This window comes from Phascolarctos cinereus, unplaced genomic scaffold (assembly GCF_003287225.1).
Source record: "Phascolarctos cinereus isolate Bilbo 61053 unplaced genomic scaffold, phaCin_HiC Scaffold_726;HRSCAF=1367, whole genome shotgun sequence".
In the NCBI taxonomy this organism is placed as follows: Eukaryota; Metazoa; Chordata; class Mammalia; order Diprotodontia; family Phascolarctidae; genus Phascolarctos; species Phascolarctos cinereus.
Window position 1 is genome coordinate 406,700,013 of NW_027556098.1, and position 16,161 is coordinate 406,716,173.

At 54.3% G+C, this 16,161-nt stretch overlaps 1 protein-coding gene across 1 annotated transcript; it reads right to left on the minus strand.

Moving 5' to 3' along the window:
* Positions 1 to 6,923: 6,923 nt before the first annotated feature.
* LRFN3 (leucine rich repeat and fibronectin type III domain containing 3) lies at positions 6,924 to 11,403 on the minus strand. The gene is made up of 3 exons (XM_020977174.2): positions 11,138 to 11,403; positions 8,376 to 9,903; positions 6,924 to 7,768 (listed from the first exon to the last, which is right to left on the minus strand). The coding sequence occupies exons 2-3, from the start codon at positions 9,863 to 9,865 to the stop codon at positions 7,264 to 7,266; spliced, it is 1,995 nt and encodes a 664-aa protein (XP_020832833.1). The 5' UTR covers positions 9,866 to 9,903; positions 11,138 to 11,403; the 3' UTR covers positions 6,924 to 7,263.
* Between the last annotated feature and the right edge of the window lie 4,758 nt (positions 11,404 to 16,161).

Below are 16,161 nucleotides of genomic sequence, written 5' to 3' on the forward strand. Positions count from 1 at the left end.
GACCTGGCCGGGATTCAGCGCTCGCTCGCCAGCAGTGCCGCCACTCCAGAAGTTCAGGCGGCCCTCACTGTCAGACACCACATAGACGTAGTCGCGGGGACTTTTCGTCCCTGGGACCCATGTGGCAAAGGGCGGCACGACATAGAGGCGACCCCAGTGGCCCATGGGCAGCAGCTGCTCAGACACGTGCTCGCAGTCGCTGCCCGAGCGCAGGCAGCTGTGGCCCGCTACCACTGCCACGGTGCGCTCGGCGCTCACCAAGGTCCCGGAAAGGTCGGCTTCGCTCTGCACCTGCACCACTTCGAACGACCCTAGGCTGACATCTAAGGGCTGGCCGGCCTGGTGAGTCACGCCATCCAGGGTCACAGAGCACGGCGGGGTCAGCTGAACCCGCGTGGGTAGGGAGCCTGCCACCACCGCAAACTCCTTGTACCTGTCGCTGGGCTGCAGCGCCGGCGTGACGACAGTGTAGTGCCTGCCCAGCTGGTCGCAGGGGAAAATTAGCGCCGTGTCCAGAGAGCGCAGCCGGGCGTTCATGGCCATCACGGACACATCCCGTGACGACGTGACCTGGACGGCGCCGAGGCCTACTCCAGAGCCGTGCAGTTCCACGCCCGGTGGCAGCCGAACGCATCTCATGCGCCCGGGCTCCAGGTTCAGCTCCTGCCGGAAAAAGGCCCCCCGAGCCTCCACAGTCACCAGGGCTAGCCCCTGCTCAGGCTTCGGCACCTCCTGCGGTGAGGACACGTACAGGCGAAAGTCTGGCCCCGCTGTGCCTCCATTCTGCAGGAAGGCCGTGAGGAAGCAGCGGCCCAGGAGGCCCCCGGTGACCAAACCTTGGCGGAGGATGAAGAGAGAGCTGGGTCAAGTTCCCAGGCCACCCCTACCAGCAAGGGCCCTGACGCATATCCAACCCCTGAGCAGGCCTCCCGGTCATCCCCCTCCCTCTCTGACTTAAAGCCGAGCAGACCAGCTCACTATAGCCCACCCTCCCCCCAGCCAAAACAAGCCACCCCCTACTGAAGAACCTCATCGCTCAGGGCAAGCTCTCCAAGCTCAACTAACTGCACTAGCCTCCTTGCCTCTCAAGTCCCTTCCTTAAGACTCACCCCACGGAAGCCAGAGGTAAATGAAGAGCAGAGTGGGTAAACAGGCAGCCATGGCTGGGGGAGAGGGAGGACTGAAAAGATGCTCTTCCATCTGGGCCTATTCCCGTAGCCCTCCCCATATCCCCAGGACCACCCCCCATACCCCCCCCCCCCCCCCCCCCGCCCCTTGAAAAAGGGGAAGGATCAAGACCCAAGCATCCCGCTCCACAGCTCGAAGTATATAGGACTGGCCTAGGATATGGCTGGGGCCTCACCTGCCGGGGAGCCTGGCTGGGGCTGCTCCTTCCACAGGGGTATTTATACTCCCCAACCCTTGCGACCAACATTGAGCCCCGAGCCACATCCTTTCCCCACACGGATGTCCCCATTAGTGCTGGCTCCGGGCAGACCAGGGCCGGTAATTAACCTTAATGAACTTAAATTGCCAAGCACACAGAACGGCTGAGGGAGAGAGACAAGAAAGAGATGGAGAGGGAAAAGAAAGAGGGAGATAGGAGAGAGAGGGACAGAGACAGAGATAGGAAAACAGATTAGGATGGAGAGACAGGAGAGAGGTAGAGATAAGAGTGTGGTATAGAAAGAGGGAGATGAGACAGAGAGGGATGGTGATACAGATGGAGAGGGAGTCAAAGCTAGGCTAAGGGTAGGGGGGAGACTGGATGGAGATATCACAAAAGAGAAAGAGAAGGATAGAAAGAGGAGCCAGGAGAAGGACAAAAGAGAGGAAGACAAGAAAAGATGGAAGGGTGAAACAGGCTGGAGAGAAAAAGATCCAAGAGAAAGATGAGAGGCAGAAGGGAAGAGAGACAGAGCTGGGGACAGATACAAAAAGAAATAGAAACAGGCAAAAAGTAGAGACTGGGAGGCCTAATAATGGACATTTATAAAGCACTTTATATACATTATTTTGTTGGGTCCTCACTCCTACGAAGTGGGTATTATCCCCATTTTGTAAGTGTAGAATTAAAGCTCAGAGAGGTTGAATAACTGGCCCATGATCACACAGCTGGTAAGTACCAGACCCAGACCCATATTTCCTGCCTTCAAGTCCAGTATTCTGGATGAGGCCCGGGAGAGAGTGGGGGATAAGAATTTTTAGGCAGAGGGAAGAGTACAGTGAGTGGGCTGAGTAGAAACTTTCTATACCCAAAATCAGGAAGGACCTAAGGGCTGGAACCTGGGGGCCTGGGTCCCTGAGAAGAGTCAGGGATGATAAGGAACCGGATGCCTGGGTCCTGGCAGAGACCTGGCAGGCCTTTGTCCCAGGATGCCAGTTTGAAGGGGGGGGCAAGCATGGACAATGGCCTAGACCTTACCCCTTATCCCAGAACATCTCAAGTCAGAGAACAAAGATGCCTCACCCCAATCTGGAGCCAGGAATGCGCTGCCCTGGTCACTTGCCCAGGAACAAGGGGAGATGGGGGGAAGAGAGCCACAAAAAACCACGGTGAGGGTGACACAGAGAGAACAGACAAATGGGAGACAAAACAGAGAGGGAGAGCAGAAGGGGACCCAAATTGGGTAAACATGGAGAGAATGGTATGAGGAGATATGGGGTGACATGGGGAACTGAGGGGGAAATAGTCTACAATGTGGATGACGGAGTGAAGACTGTGGGGAACAAAATGAGGAGGGACAGTGCGGTTTGGAGACCAAAGGGGGACAGGCACAAGGAACAGAGATTGAGGAGACAGCATTGGAGAGGGCCAAGAAGGTCAGACAGACACCATAAACTGTGCATGGGAGGGATAGTGTAGTGGGTGGTGCTGTGAGGAACTGTACGGAGGACCCGAAGAAAGTTAGGGCATGTGGGAGAATTTGGGAGGACAATGGCATGAGGTGAGAACAAAGGTTTGAGGTAGCAAGGGGACAATGTGTAGGGACAGAGCAGTATTCTGGTAGAAAGACCTTAGGGGAAATGGGGGGGGATGAGAGGAATAGTGTAGAGAACAGTGAGAAGGTGACGAAGGAGATAATGGGGGGCACTTGGAAAGAGTGGAAAGGCGGCATAGGTGATAGTGTAAGGACAAGAAAGACTGTGTTGTTCAAGGGGCATGAGAACGGTGGGGGAGAATGTAAGGGGAGTGTGCTGGAAGCACAGTGGATACAGTGTGGGGAGACAGGACAGCTCAAAGAGGCATTGTGGGGAGACCTACTGGATATGGGGGACAATGTCAAGGTTAGGGACAATGGGATGGAGCAGAGAAAGACTTGATAGGCCACACAGAGCACAGATACTCTGGGGGCACATGGGAGGGAGTGAGGGGGCAGCATGTGCAGGATATGGGAGATAGTGTGGTGGGGACCTTGTGGGCAGTAAGGGAAGGACTCCAGGGTTAGTGAGAGGAACATGGGGACCCTAGGGAGGGGTGTAACATGTAAAGTGTCTGATAGATAGGCAAAAGAGAGATTGGGATAGAAATTGGGTGCGGACAGGGTAGAGGGACAGGCAGAGATTGGAATCAGATGGAGGAAGAGAGAGATGGGGTGGAAAGGCAAGAGAGACAAAGACAAAGGGAGACATGAAAATCTGAGGAAGGGGAATACAGGCACAATGGGTAAGTGTTGGGGAGCAGTTTAGAAACACCGGGAGACGAGGAGGACAGTGTGAAGTTACACAGGAGATAATGTGAGAGGACTGGGGGTTGGAGATATGAGGTAGCACCCTCTTCCTCTCAGGGACCCTCCCCAATTAGCCCCACCCTAGTTGTATTCATGGGGCAGCTAGGTATCAAAGCGGATAAAGTACCAGGCCAGGAGTCAGGAACACTCGTCTTCCTGAGTTTAAATCTGGCCTCAGACACTTATGAGCTGTGTTACCCTGGGAAAGTCACTTCACTCTGTTTGCCTCAGTGCAGAAGGAAATGGCAGACTTCTCCAGTATCTTTGCCAAGAAAACCCCAAAGTTTTGTTCCAGGATCACGGGCAGTTGGATGGGACTGAAAAATGACTGAACAACAAAGTTGCATTCCACTCTGCTCCTCTAGTACACGATTTCTCTTTGCAGGGAGAAATGTTTTGCCTCTCTGCATACAGGCAGTCTCCAGTGGCCCAAGGTGGGTCTTAGCCAGGGTGTGTCTCTCCAGGGCCCTATGGGGAAGGGGAGGAATAGGAAAGGGTCTGCTTGCAACTGAGGAAGGGTGGAGGCAGAAACTTCTTCCCTTCTCCTTCTTTACCACTAGAATGTAAGCTCCTTGAAGGCAGGCATTCTTTCTCGTTTGTCTCTAGCACCTAGCACAATGTCTAGTAGTAGGCACTTAATAAATGATTGATTCATTAATCGAAAGGTGAAACAATAGGGAAGACAGAGGTAGAAAAAGTTCCTAAGAAATGACCTTTGTTGTCTCTAAGCCAGGTTGAAGGGAAGGATCTCTCCATGCAGGGAGGTACCAAAGGGAAGGTGGGAGGAGCTCCTGCAGAGAAGCTTGTGGAATGGGCTGGATTTGGGTTTGTCCCACGGCCTTGGTTCAGTTTCTGAATGAACCAAAAGCTAGCCAGCTCTGTTCTATTGAACTGCCTGGGACCTCGTGAATTTAAACTGGAAGGATTTCGTAGGCCCACAGGTTTGGAGCTGGAAGAGATCAAGCCTAGAGCCCTCATTCAACAAATAGGGAACCTCCAGCACAGAGGGGCTATAGAACATGTATCCAGTTATTCAGCAAAAGGGTCGGAGGCAAGATTTGACCCAGGTCTTCCTGATTCCAAGTTTGGTGCCCTTTCCAAGCCACCCTACTGGATTTCAGGGTGGGAGGTTGGGCTTCAGTCCCACTATTTGACTTATACACGGTGGCTTGAGCATCTCCCCAGCTCAGAAAACATACCTTGGAACCAAAGGGACCAAGTCCAAACTCCTCTGATGTCCAAAGCTCTCTCCAATCTGGATCCAACACGGTCTCTCCCTGTTCTCCACTGTATACTCGGCACTACTGAAGCCGTTGTGCACCAGAGTTGCCCCACCTTCTCCTGCCTTCACTCCTACTGGCCCCTCAGTCTGGAATGCCTGCCCCTCCACCCCTCTCACTGTCCCATCTTGGCCTAGTAGAATGCTTACCCGTCCCACATAGCCTTTCCTCCCTCTCCTGGGGAGGGCCAAGGGACCACACTCCATCCCTCCCTTCCCCCTACAAAGAAGGGAAACTACCTCTGGCTTGGCTTCCATCCCCCTGAGGACACTGGGCACATCAGTTTTTGGAACAAGATCAGGAGAAGCTGTGGACCACAGCTGGATAACCGAGGAGTCCTGGAACTGAGTGTTCCCTGGGGTAATGATCCGGATCCATCATTACTGATAACACGGCCATTCCGTTGGCCACAAGAAACCACACATGACCAGTGGGATGATCACGACACTTGCCCAGCCTGTCCTATGCTGTGGCCAGTTTGAGGACCCAGGAAATTCTTAGTGACTGCAGGGAAATCAGCTTCTTACCCACACTTCACAGAGGACCACAGGACCTGGTGTCACTGTGGAGCGGTGGTGTAAAACAGGGGTTAGGGGACAGGAGCTAGAGTCAGGAAGATCTGGCTTCAGCTCCCACCTCAGACTCTGGGTAAGTCATTGAAACTTTTCTTGACCTCAGTTTCTTCATCTGTAAAATGGACTAGATGGCTTCTAAGGTCCTTTCTAGTTCTAAACCTGTGATCTTCAAATCTCCCATGTCTCCCCAGCTCAAAAACATCCCCTGAAATACAGAAGACCAAGCCCAGACTTTTCTGGCTAACAGTCAAAGCCATCTGCAATTTAGAGCCATCCCTCTGACCCTCATACATTCTATACTCCAGACAAACTGGAGCAAACGACCTTTGGAATCCCCCTCTCCCCAGGGTGGCCTCTCAGCCTGGAAGCTCTGCCCCTCCAGTTCACCCACTGCCCCATTCCAGTTCAGGTGCCTGGTCCAGGCCACAGGCACTGACCTCTTCAGCCTTATGCTCGGGCCCTGACCTCGTCCTAGACGTCATCTACTGGGTGACTGGCATAGTATCATGGAGCTGTAGGTGGAAGGCACCTGGAAAGTCACTACTAAGTCTAACCTCTTCATTTTACAGGTGAGGACACTGAGGTCTAGACAAGGGATGTGAGCCACCCTGGAGAGAAGGGGCAGGACTTAACTAAAGATGAGAACATTCTCCTTAGGCCACTCAGGTCAGGCAACCACAAGTGTCAGAGATGGAGTTGAGTACTGGGTACCAGCCTCGACTCTGCCACAGCTCAGTGTGTGACCATGGGCAGCTCCCTTGCCCCCTCTAGGCCTCAGTTTCTTCATGTGTAAAATGAGAGGCTTGGCCCAAGTCTCTAAGTTTCTTCTAGCTCTGACATCTGGGGATTCTGTCAAACCTAGCCAGGCTGACCTGCTCAGGTCTGAGAATAAAGTACCTCTCAATCTAGCCAAACTGGGTCTGCACTATCAGAAGGATGCCCTCTTGGGCCAGTCTCACTATCTGGTCTGCTCTGACCAGGTTCTGGTCAGGGCTCTGGCTGGACTCAAGAAGCAAACAATGAATTCTAAGTGCAGCCCCTAAGCTGCAGAGCTCCAGACCCTGACAACTCCTGGCCTCTGGCTCCTGGTGAATCCACAGTCACACATGCCCTGGGCCCTGGGGTTCTAGACCTTCTCAGCTCCAGGGACCGGCTCAGGGACCCCAGGCATGGCAGGACTCACTCTGGTGTTGAGGGAGGTTCTCTGAATAGGGCCAAGGGTACGTGTGAGGGTGATGATTACTCCACTTATCTTCTCCCCTGCAAAGGCCCCACCCCAGGCAGATGGATGGCAGAATGGACAGACAGACAGATAAGGGAACGAATGAGGCCAGAGCTTAGAAAAATAGGTTTCTCTTGACATAATCTCCATAGTGTCCCCACTGTCCCGCCAAGTCCCTGCGGGATTGTTAAAAATAGGAGGTTGGGCAGGAGCTGCGAGGTGGGCCAGAATCCAAGCATGGACTCCCCCCATGCCCATCCCCAGCCCCTGGGGTCTACTCTGTCCATGTCCTTCCCTGGGGGCCAGGGCTAAGGGTGCCTGCAAGGCCAAGGAGCATTCCAGGACCAAGGCCAGGTCTTGGGGCATCCAAAGGGCCAAGGTGGTGCCAGGCTGAGGCTGGAGATATTTTAGGGAGCAGTCCAGGGCTAGGGATGTCTGAGGGGCTTTCCTCAGGATCACTGCCCTCCACGTTCATGAGCAAACCGGCCCCTAGGCCCCCTTGAAGGCTCAAAGTCCAGTTGTACCAAGGTGTGCCCCTTGACTGGTGTTGGAGGTGTAGGGTCCGAGTCTGAGGCTGAGCTCTCAGGCCCAGGGGCTGGAGCCCCCCCGTTGGTCTGGGAGCAGACGCTGCTGACTCCTCCCCGAGCCGCAGGCTTGCCTGGAGGCTGGTCACCATGCACCTTGTATCGGAGCAGCAGGAGGAAAATGAAGCCCAGCACGGAAGCGACAATAACGCCCCCCAGAGCGATGATCATGGTGCCCCCTAGGACGGGAGCCGCTGTGTGGGGTGAGCGGCACGGCCGCAGCTCAGGCTCCGTAGAAAAGCGGGCACAGCCCACAGCCCGTGTGGCCGTCAGCCCAGTGGCCCCGTCCTCGGACACTGCCAGCACGCAGAGGTCATAGGTGCGCCCTGACACCAAGTCTGTCAGGTGGAAGGAGCGGCTGCCAGCCGGGACCATCCTACGGGCAAGAACAGAACTGAGCTTGGCTTCAGGTCCAGCATGGGTGGGGACTGTCTCCTCATTTCTATTCCCTGTGCCCGGCCCAGCACCTGGCACTGAGTGGGCACTTGGGAAAGGCTGGAATTGAATTGAATTCCTCCACTATCCTCTCCCTTCTCTTGTGCCTCCCAGCTGACCCCCCCCTTCTCTGTCTTCCAGAAACACATCTCCCCATCCCCCCAGCTCAGCCTTGCTTTTAGGAAAGGGGATCCCTTTCCTTTTCTCTCAGACATCCCATTTCCTTTCATCTCTGCCACCCAGCCCATTTTTAGCCAACCTCCCAGTTTTCCTCTTAGGTCCATCCTCCAATTTCCTCCTAGTTCCGCTTTCCAGTTTCACCTTCACCCAATCATAGGTTGAAGGCTGGAAGGGGCCTTATAGAGACCAATCCTCCCACTTTACAGATGAGGAAATGGAGGTCGAGGGACATTAAGGGACTTGCTCAGGGTCACACAGGTGGTAAATATTGGAGGCAGGTTTGACCTTGGACCCTCCTGACTTCACCTCTGGAGTCCTATCCACTACCCAACATGTTTCGAGCTCCCTCACACCTCCTCTTCACTCACCTGTAGACGAGGATGTCATCGGCAGAGCTGTTGTACTGGATCTGGTACATGCGGAGGCCAGGGACGGGCCCGTGGTCCGGCCAGCGGATGAGGGCAGCAGTGGCGCTGCGCTCGGCCACTTGGACGCTGCCCCCATCACTATCACCATCGTGTTCGGGGGTCTGTGGGAGCCCAGCCTGGGGATCTATGGGGGCCAAGGATGAGGAGGCAGATGAAGAAGAGGGGGTGAGAGGGGCCCCACCTTCACCATCCTCTCCTTCCCCTCGGGGCTCACAGCTGGTACTGTTGGCCAGCTGGGGTGGGGGTGGCCCCACAGTGAGCTCCACAGAGGCAGTAGCTTCCCCGGCAGCATTGGCCGCGATGCAGGTGAAGACACCGCCATCGCCAGGTGTGGCTGCCAGCAGCTCCAGTGTTCCATTGGGAAAGGCCCGAGTGCGACTGGAGTTCCCCAGAAGCCGGCCTCGGGGGGACACCCAGCGTACCCTGGGTTCGGGATCCCCGGCAGCCCGGCAGCGCAGGGAGGCCGTGCGGCCCTCAGGGACAGCGACCGGTGGGGATCGGTGGGTGACCACCGGAGGCTCACACACAAACTCATCCTCCCGCACGGCCCAGAAGGAGCGGCCTCCCAGGGCTGGGGGTGAGGCACAGGCCTCTAGGTCATCCTCCCGGGCCAGCCTCCTCAGCCACACCAGCTCACAGTTGCAGTGGAGCGGGTTCCCCCCGAAGGCTAGTACCAGGGCAGAGGCTGGTGCGCCCGGTCTGGGCCGGGACAGCACGGGAAGGCGGGAAAAAAGTGGGTCTGGTGGGATGGTGGTGAGCCGGTTAGCTGTCATGTCCAGCCTGGCCAGCTTGTGTAGCCCAGCAAAGGCCCCCGCGGGGACAGCCGCCAGCAGGTTATGGTCCAGGCCCAGGGTGTTCACGTTGGCCAGGCGGGCCACGGCGTCCCAGGGCAATGCCTCCAGGTTGTTGTAGCTGAGGTCTAGGTCCTCCAGGGTCTCAGCACAGTCAGCGAGAGCTCCGGCTGCCAGGACTCCCAGCTGATTGTTGGCCAGGATGAGGTGGCGCAGGCTGACCAGTCCCCGGAGCTGGGCTGCGCCCAAAGAGGACAGCCGGTTGCCATCCAGATGCAGGGCACGCAGGGCGCGCAGGTCAGCAAAGGCCCCCGGCGCAATGTGGGCCAGCGTGTTGCGGCTGAGGCTGAGGTGCAGCAGGCCCGTCATGTTGGCGAGGTCACGGCGCCTGACCGATGCGATGAAGTTGTCAGGGAGGCGAAGCTCAGAGGCCCTGCGGTCCAGCCCCGGGGGCACGAAGAGCAGGCCAGCCCCTGGGCACAGCACGCTCCGGGGTGGCGCGGAGGTCTGGCATCGGCAGCGCCGGGGGCAAGGCCCCGAAACGGAACCATCCGGCACCGACGCTGGTCCGACTGCGCTGGCCGCCCCCAGCCGTGGGGGGCTGAGAGCCAGCAGGCACAGGAGTGGCAAGCCCAGCATCCTCACTCCACAGACACAGAGGCTGGCGCCCAGGAGCCCTGGGGAGAGAGGTGGGGGCCCAGGGTCAGGGCAGCTGGCGCAGAGCGGGCCAGAGACCGGGCTTGGGGGCAGAAGTACATGGAGAGACACAGAGGGGGGTGCAGAGATATGTGGGCAAGGGAGGGGGCAGAGATACGTGGAGAGACACAGAGGGGGGTGCAGAGATATGTGGAGAGACACGGGATGGGGGCAGAGATACATAGAGAGACAGGGGGGTGCAGAGATATGTGGAGGCAAGGGAGGGGGCAGAGATACATGGAGAGACACAGAGGGGGGTGCACAGATATGTGGAGACACACAGGATGGGGACAGAGATACATGGAGAGACACACAGAGACAGACACAGAGAGAAATAGAGACACACAGAGAGATGGGGCAGGAGTGCGGGGAGGGCACCACATAGAAATACATAGGAACAAAGCTAAGGCCATAGAAACACAGGGCTAGGGCCACAGAGAAGGTCAGAGAAAGAGAGAGACATAGGGCTAGAGATACAGAGATAGGGCCAAAGTCAAAGAGAGAGACAGAGACAGAGAGATAGGGCCAGACATACAGAAACATACAGAGAAAGGTCCAAAGTCAGAGAGAGACAGAGACAGAGATAGGGCCAGAGATTCAGAGACACTCAGAGATAGGGCCAGACATACAGAGAGACATACAGAGAAAGGTCCAAAGTCAAAGAGAGAGACAGAGACAGAGACATAGGGCCAGAGCCACAGAGATACTCAGAGATAGGGCCAGAGATACAGAGACACATAGAGACAGGTCCAAAGTCAAAGGGAGAGACAGAGGGATAGGGCCAGATATACAGAGACACAGAGATAGAGACACACAGAGATAGGGCCAGAGCTACAGAGACACTCAGAGATAGGGCCAAAGTCAACGAGAGAGACAGAGAGATAGGGCCAGAGTCACAGATACAGAGATAGAGACACCCAAAGAGACAGGGCTGGAGCCACAGAGAAACAGTCCGAGAGACAGAGCCAGGAAGACAGAGAGACACACAGATATAGGGTCAGAGCTAGAGAGACAGAGTTTTGGAGACCTCCGGAGACAGAGCTACAGTCACGGAGGGCAGAGACAGAGGGACAGAGCCACAAAGACACAGACACCCTCAGAGACTGGGCCGGAGCCACAGAGACAGAGACACTTGGAGAGACAGAGGCACAGACCACAAAGAGGACGGCATTGTCGGGACGCTCAGACCATGGACAGCGCGGGCTCGCCTCTTACCTGGAGCCCCCTGGGGCGGGGTCACAGGTGACAGCTCACCCCCAGGCCCGGGGGTCTGGGGGGGGCGGCCAGGCCCGGCCCCTTAGGGCCCAGGCCCACGAGGCCCCGGGCCAGATCAGGCCGTGGCTCGGGCCCCGCCAATCCCCGGCTGCTGCTCAGCCTCCGACTCCCGGGCGCCGGGCACACGCGTGGGGGGTGGGGAGATGCGGGGCAGGGCGGGGCCGGGCGGGCAGGAGGCTGGGGCCCGGGGCGCGGGGGCCATGGGGGGCGCCGGGAGGCCGGGCCGCGCGTGGGGGGCGGAGGCGGCGCCGCAGCCGCAGCAGCAGCGGCGGCGGCGGCGGCAGCAGCAGCAATAGCAGCAGCAGCAGCAGCAGCAGCAGCAGCGGCGGCCGCCGCGCGGGGCCGGGGGGGAGGGGCCGCGGGCCGCAGGAGGCCCCGCCCCGCCCCGCGCGTGGCCGTGGCCGTGGCCCAGGCGCGGGGGGGGGCGCGCCCAAGCGGGGACCGGCCGGAGGGGGAGGGGGAGGAGGAGGGGGACGAGGCGCTGCCGCCGCCTCCGTGGGGGCCCCCCGCCCCGGGTCTGTTCCGCGCGTGGCGGCCTCCGCGAGGGTCGCTCCGGGAACCCAGAGCCGGGCGCAGGCGCGGCCCCGATTAAAGGCGAAGGCGCGGTCTCGATTAAAGGGACAGTAGCGCCCCGATTAAAGGCAAAGGGAAAGGCGCGACCCCGATTAAAGGCGACCGGTCATCTATGCCGATGGACGCCGGCCCCGGGCCGGGGGCACCCTGGAGTCCCGCCCTCCCTCACCCACGACACAGGAACACTCGCCGCCCCCTCCTCCATCCTTGGAGCCTTCTGGTGCTCTCTCGTTCTCCGCCCCGCCCCGCCCCGCATCTTCTCGGACATCCACCCGCATCCTCAGACCCCCTTGTGGATCCCCATCTTCTAACCCCTCTTTTTCTGGTCCCCCATCCTTTAAATCCCCTCCCCCATCTTCTGACCTTCCTTCTGACCCTCCATGCTCCGAGGATTCCTTATGATTCTCAATCCTTTGACCCCTGATCCTCTGACTCCCCCATCCTCAAACCTCTTTGTGCTCCTTCATGCTCTGTCCATCGGGCCCCTAATCCTCTGGCCCCCAGTCCTCTGATCCTCCATCCTTGGACACCCACATGCTTGAGAACTTCTCGGCTCCAACGCCCCCTTCTTCCAGAGACCATCTCTATTCCCCTAGTTGTTAGTGTCCACTCCACCCCCATAAATGTGTGTTTATTTTGTATCCATCTCATATTTATTTGACTATAAACAAGTCGAATGTAAACATCTTGAGGGCAGGGGCTGGTTGCCTTTTGCATTTGTATGCCCAGCACCTCGCACAGTGCGTGGCTTGTAGTAGGGCACTAACCAGTACTTACTCGATTGTTGAGCACCTACTATGTGCACTGGGCAAGGTGCTGAGGATACAAACGTGAAAGGGAGCCAGCCCTGCCCTCACAGAGTTGATATTCAGTTGGAGGGTGACTGGAAGATAGATACAAAATGTGGTTTTCAGAGGATGCTAACAACTTCAGGGATTTAGAAAATTCTTCTTGAAGAAGTGAGCTCAGGATTCCAAGAGGTAGTGAGGAGGGACAGAATTCCTGACATGGAGGACAGCCTGTGTGAGTGGGAAATGGAATGATGTGTGCTGAGAGTGAATGAACGAAAAGCATTTATTAAGCGCCTTTTATGTTCCAGATGCTATGCTAAATTCTAGGGCTACAAATACAAACGAGCAAGATGATTCTTGAATGGTAAATGTGCCAGGTGTAATAAGCCTGGGAAGGTAACCTGAACCAGATTGTAAAGGGCTTTAAATGCCAAACAGAGGAGTGTGTGTGTGTGTGTGTGTGTGTGTATAAATACACACACACACACACACACACATATATATATATATATATATTTTTTTTTTTTTCCCCCTATAGAGAATAGGGAGCCAGTGAAGCTTCTTGAGCTGGGCTATGAAATGGTCAGATCTGTGATTTAGGAAGATCCCTTTGGCAGTGGGGTGGGACGATGATTTGGAGAGAATTAGGAGGACTTTGCAGTCATTCAGGCAAGAGGTGATGATGGCAAGAGGTCTGGATTAGGGTGGTTGTGGTGTGAGTTAAAAGAAGGGCAGCACCCAGCTGGGTCATTGTTTTGCTTAGAGTTTCTAAGTCTTTCGTATGTAGTTGTCTCTACAATAGTGCTATTACTGCATAAATTGTCTTCCTGGTCTGCTCACTTCACTTTATATCAATTCTTTTTTTTTTATTTGAAATTTTCTCAGTTACATGTACAATTGTTAATATTAATTTTTTAAATTCTGAGGTCCAAATTCTCTCCCTTATTTCCCTCTCCCCTCTTTAAAAAGGCAAGCAATTTGATATAGATTATACATGTTCAGTCATGCAAAACATTAGCCATGTTGCAAAAAAAAAACCCCACCAAAACAACAAGAAAAATAAAAGGGCAGAGATAGGAGAGACTGCAGAAGTGGAATCAACAAGACTTGGCAACTGATTGAATATGGGGGGGTGAAGGAGAGGGGAGAGTGGAGGGCAACTCTGAGGTCACCATCCTGGATGACTGGAAGGCTGGGGGTGTCCTTGAAAGTTGGGAGGAGGGTTGGATTTAGGGGGAAATAATGAATTCCATTTGGACATGAGGAGTTAAGAGAGGTCAATCTGTATCAGTGGAGCTGTCCAGCAGTTGGAGGCGTGGGACTGGAGTTCAAGAAAGTTATTAGATGAATAGGTAGATAAGTGAGGGACCTACATAGGGATGGTAATTGAGTCCATGGGAGAGTGTAGAAAGATGCCTAAGACAAAGGCCTAGGGGTACACCCACCATTAGATTGTGGGCCATGGATGATGACCATGCAAAGGAGACTGAGAAGGGATTGGTCAGAGCGGGAGGAGAACTATAACAGAAGCCATGTTCTGACAACCAGCCATGAAAGGCTGGGGAGGAGAGAATATACATGGAAAGAAGGGCTGGTTAACAGTGTGGAATGTTTCTGAAAGGTCAATAAACAGCTTGTTGATTGATTGGTCATTGTCCGCCCCCCCCCCCCGGCCCAGTCCTCTTGACTATTCTTCATCTAATCTCCCCATTCCCACATGGACCCTACATTCTCTAATTCTCCATACTCTGACCTTCCACCCCTGACTCTCCTTTCCCACATTCCCCAGCTTCCTATTTCCTCCTCCTTTACCCATTGGATCTTTTCCAATGACCCTCCCTCTCTTTCCTCTTCTGGCTTTCTTTTCCATTTCATTTCCTTGACCATGTCTGAGGGGAGAAATGGCAATCCAAGTTTAGGGGTCTGAATGTCTGAGGGCAGTATTTAAGTCTAACTGGGATGAACTGACATGGTCCCAGGTCTAATGGGGGAGTCAATGACCTTGGGCAGGGCCTGTGCCTGCCCTCAGTGACTGAAGCTGTTCAGGTTTCTAGCAGATGCTTTCTGGACTCCTTCCTAATTGTATCTAATGAGAAAATGCATCTAAAATTAACTCAGGCCTGGGGGTAGCTCTTTTCCCATCACTAGAGGAAATGCCAGAGAGAGAGGGAGAGAGAGAGTGAAAGAGTGAAAGAGAGTGAGAGAGAGAGAGAGAGAGAGCGCTCACAGTTATGGGAGAGACAGAGAATCTGAGACAAAGATTCAAAGCCATGGGGTAGGGAAGAAAGGATTAGGGATACAGGTAGATAGACACAGTCATATAGAGTTATGGGAGAGACAGAAAGCCAACCCCAGAAGCTCCTGACACAGAGAAGGACAGTCACAAACTTGCAGGACTGGCAGGCACCTCAAAGAACATCTAAATGGTATGAATCTCCTCTCTGATGTTCATGACAAGTGGTCCTCTAGCCCCCTACTTAAACAAGAGCAAACCCAGGACCTTCTGACACACCCCTTTCCCTACTGGATTTCTTCAGTTGTCAGGGAGTTTACTGATATTCAGTCTAATTCATCCTCTTTCCCTTGTACTCTTGATTCTGCCCTCTGGGCCCTAGCAGAACAAGGCTAATCATTCTTCTGTGGGGTGGTCATTTGACAATTGCTCTCAGGTTTTCTGTTCTCCAAGCTGAAGATCACTTTCTTTTTTGAATTAGTTTTTTTTATTATTCTAAACTTATATGCAAAAAATTAGTATTTCCCTATACACGGCAGAACACAAGAGAATTGTATATAAAAACATTCCATTTCATACTGCTTGATTTTTTAAAAAGCATATAATAAATTCTAAATATCACTTTCAAAGCTGTCCTGATTATCTGTGTTTCTTTTTCTTTTAGGATTTTTTTTTTTTGGTGAGGCAATTGGGCTTCTTTCTCAACTTCTATTCTCTTTTGTGCACAAAAAATATTTCAATGGTCCTCTTTTTCCCATCACTCTTGCTGTTGTCCTCCCAATACCCCTTCTGCTTAAAAACAGAGGAAGGGGAGAAAGAGCCCTGTTTATAAATAAGCATAGTCAAGTAAAGCAAATCCATATCATCCATCCATGCCTCTCTGTTAGGAGGCAGGTAACAAGCTTCGCCAGAGGTTTCTTTAACCAGTCCTCATATGGCATGAGCTCAAAACCCAAGTCACTCCCTCTCCACGGGCTTCAGTTTCCTTAGTTGTACAATGAGGGGATTAACTCTGTGATCTCAAAGGTTCCTTCGGGCTCTAAGTATATGATCCTATGGTTTTATTCACCACCATGGTCATCTTCCTCTGGTTGTTCTCCAGTTTGCCAATGGCCTTTATAAAATGTGGTCCCAGAACTGGACACAAAAATCCTGGTGGGATCTGAGGATGGCCAGGCTGAAAGGGACTATGAGGAAGAAATAATAATAATAGCTGAAATTTATGTAGCACCTAAAAGATTGCAAAATGATTTGTTCCAAGACTACTTTCCCAACCACCACTCACATTCGCAGGCCAAAACCTCAGAAGGCAGCTATTATTTTTGCTGAGGGTTCTTGGAGTAACCTTGAGGAGCCAGGCTTTTTAG

Coding starts and splice junctions, on each gene's coding strand:
- LRFN3 (XM_020977174.2), bottom strand. CDS start 9,865: ATGCTGGGCTTGCCACTCCTGTGCCTGCTGGCTCTCAGCCCCCCACGG. Junction 7,769..8,375: donor GATGACATCCTCGTCTACAG/GTGAGTGAAGAG, acceptor TCTTGCCCGTAG/GATGGTCCCGGCTGGCAGCC.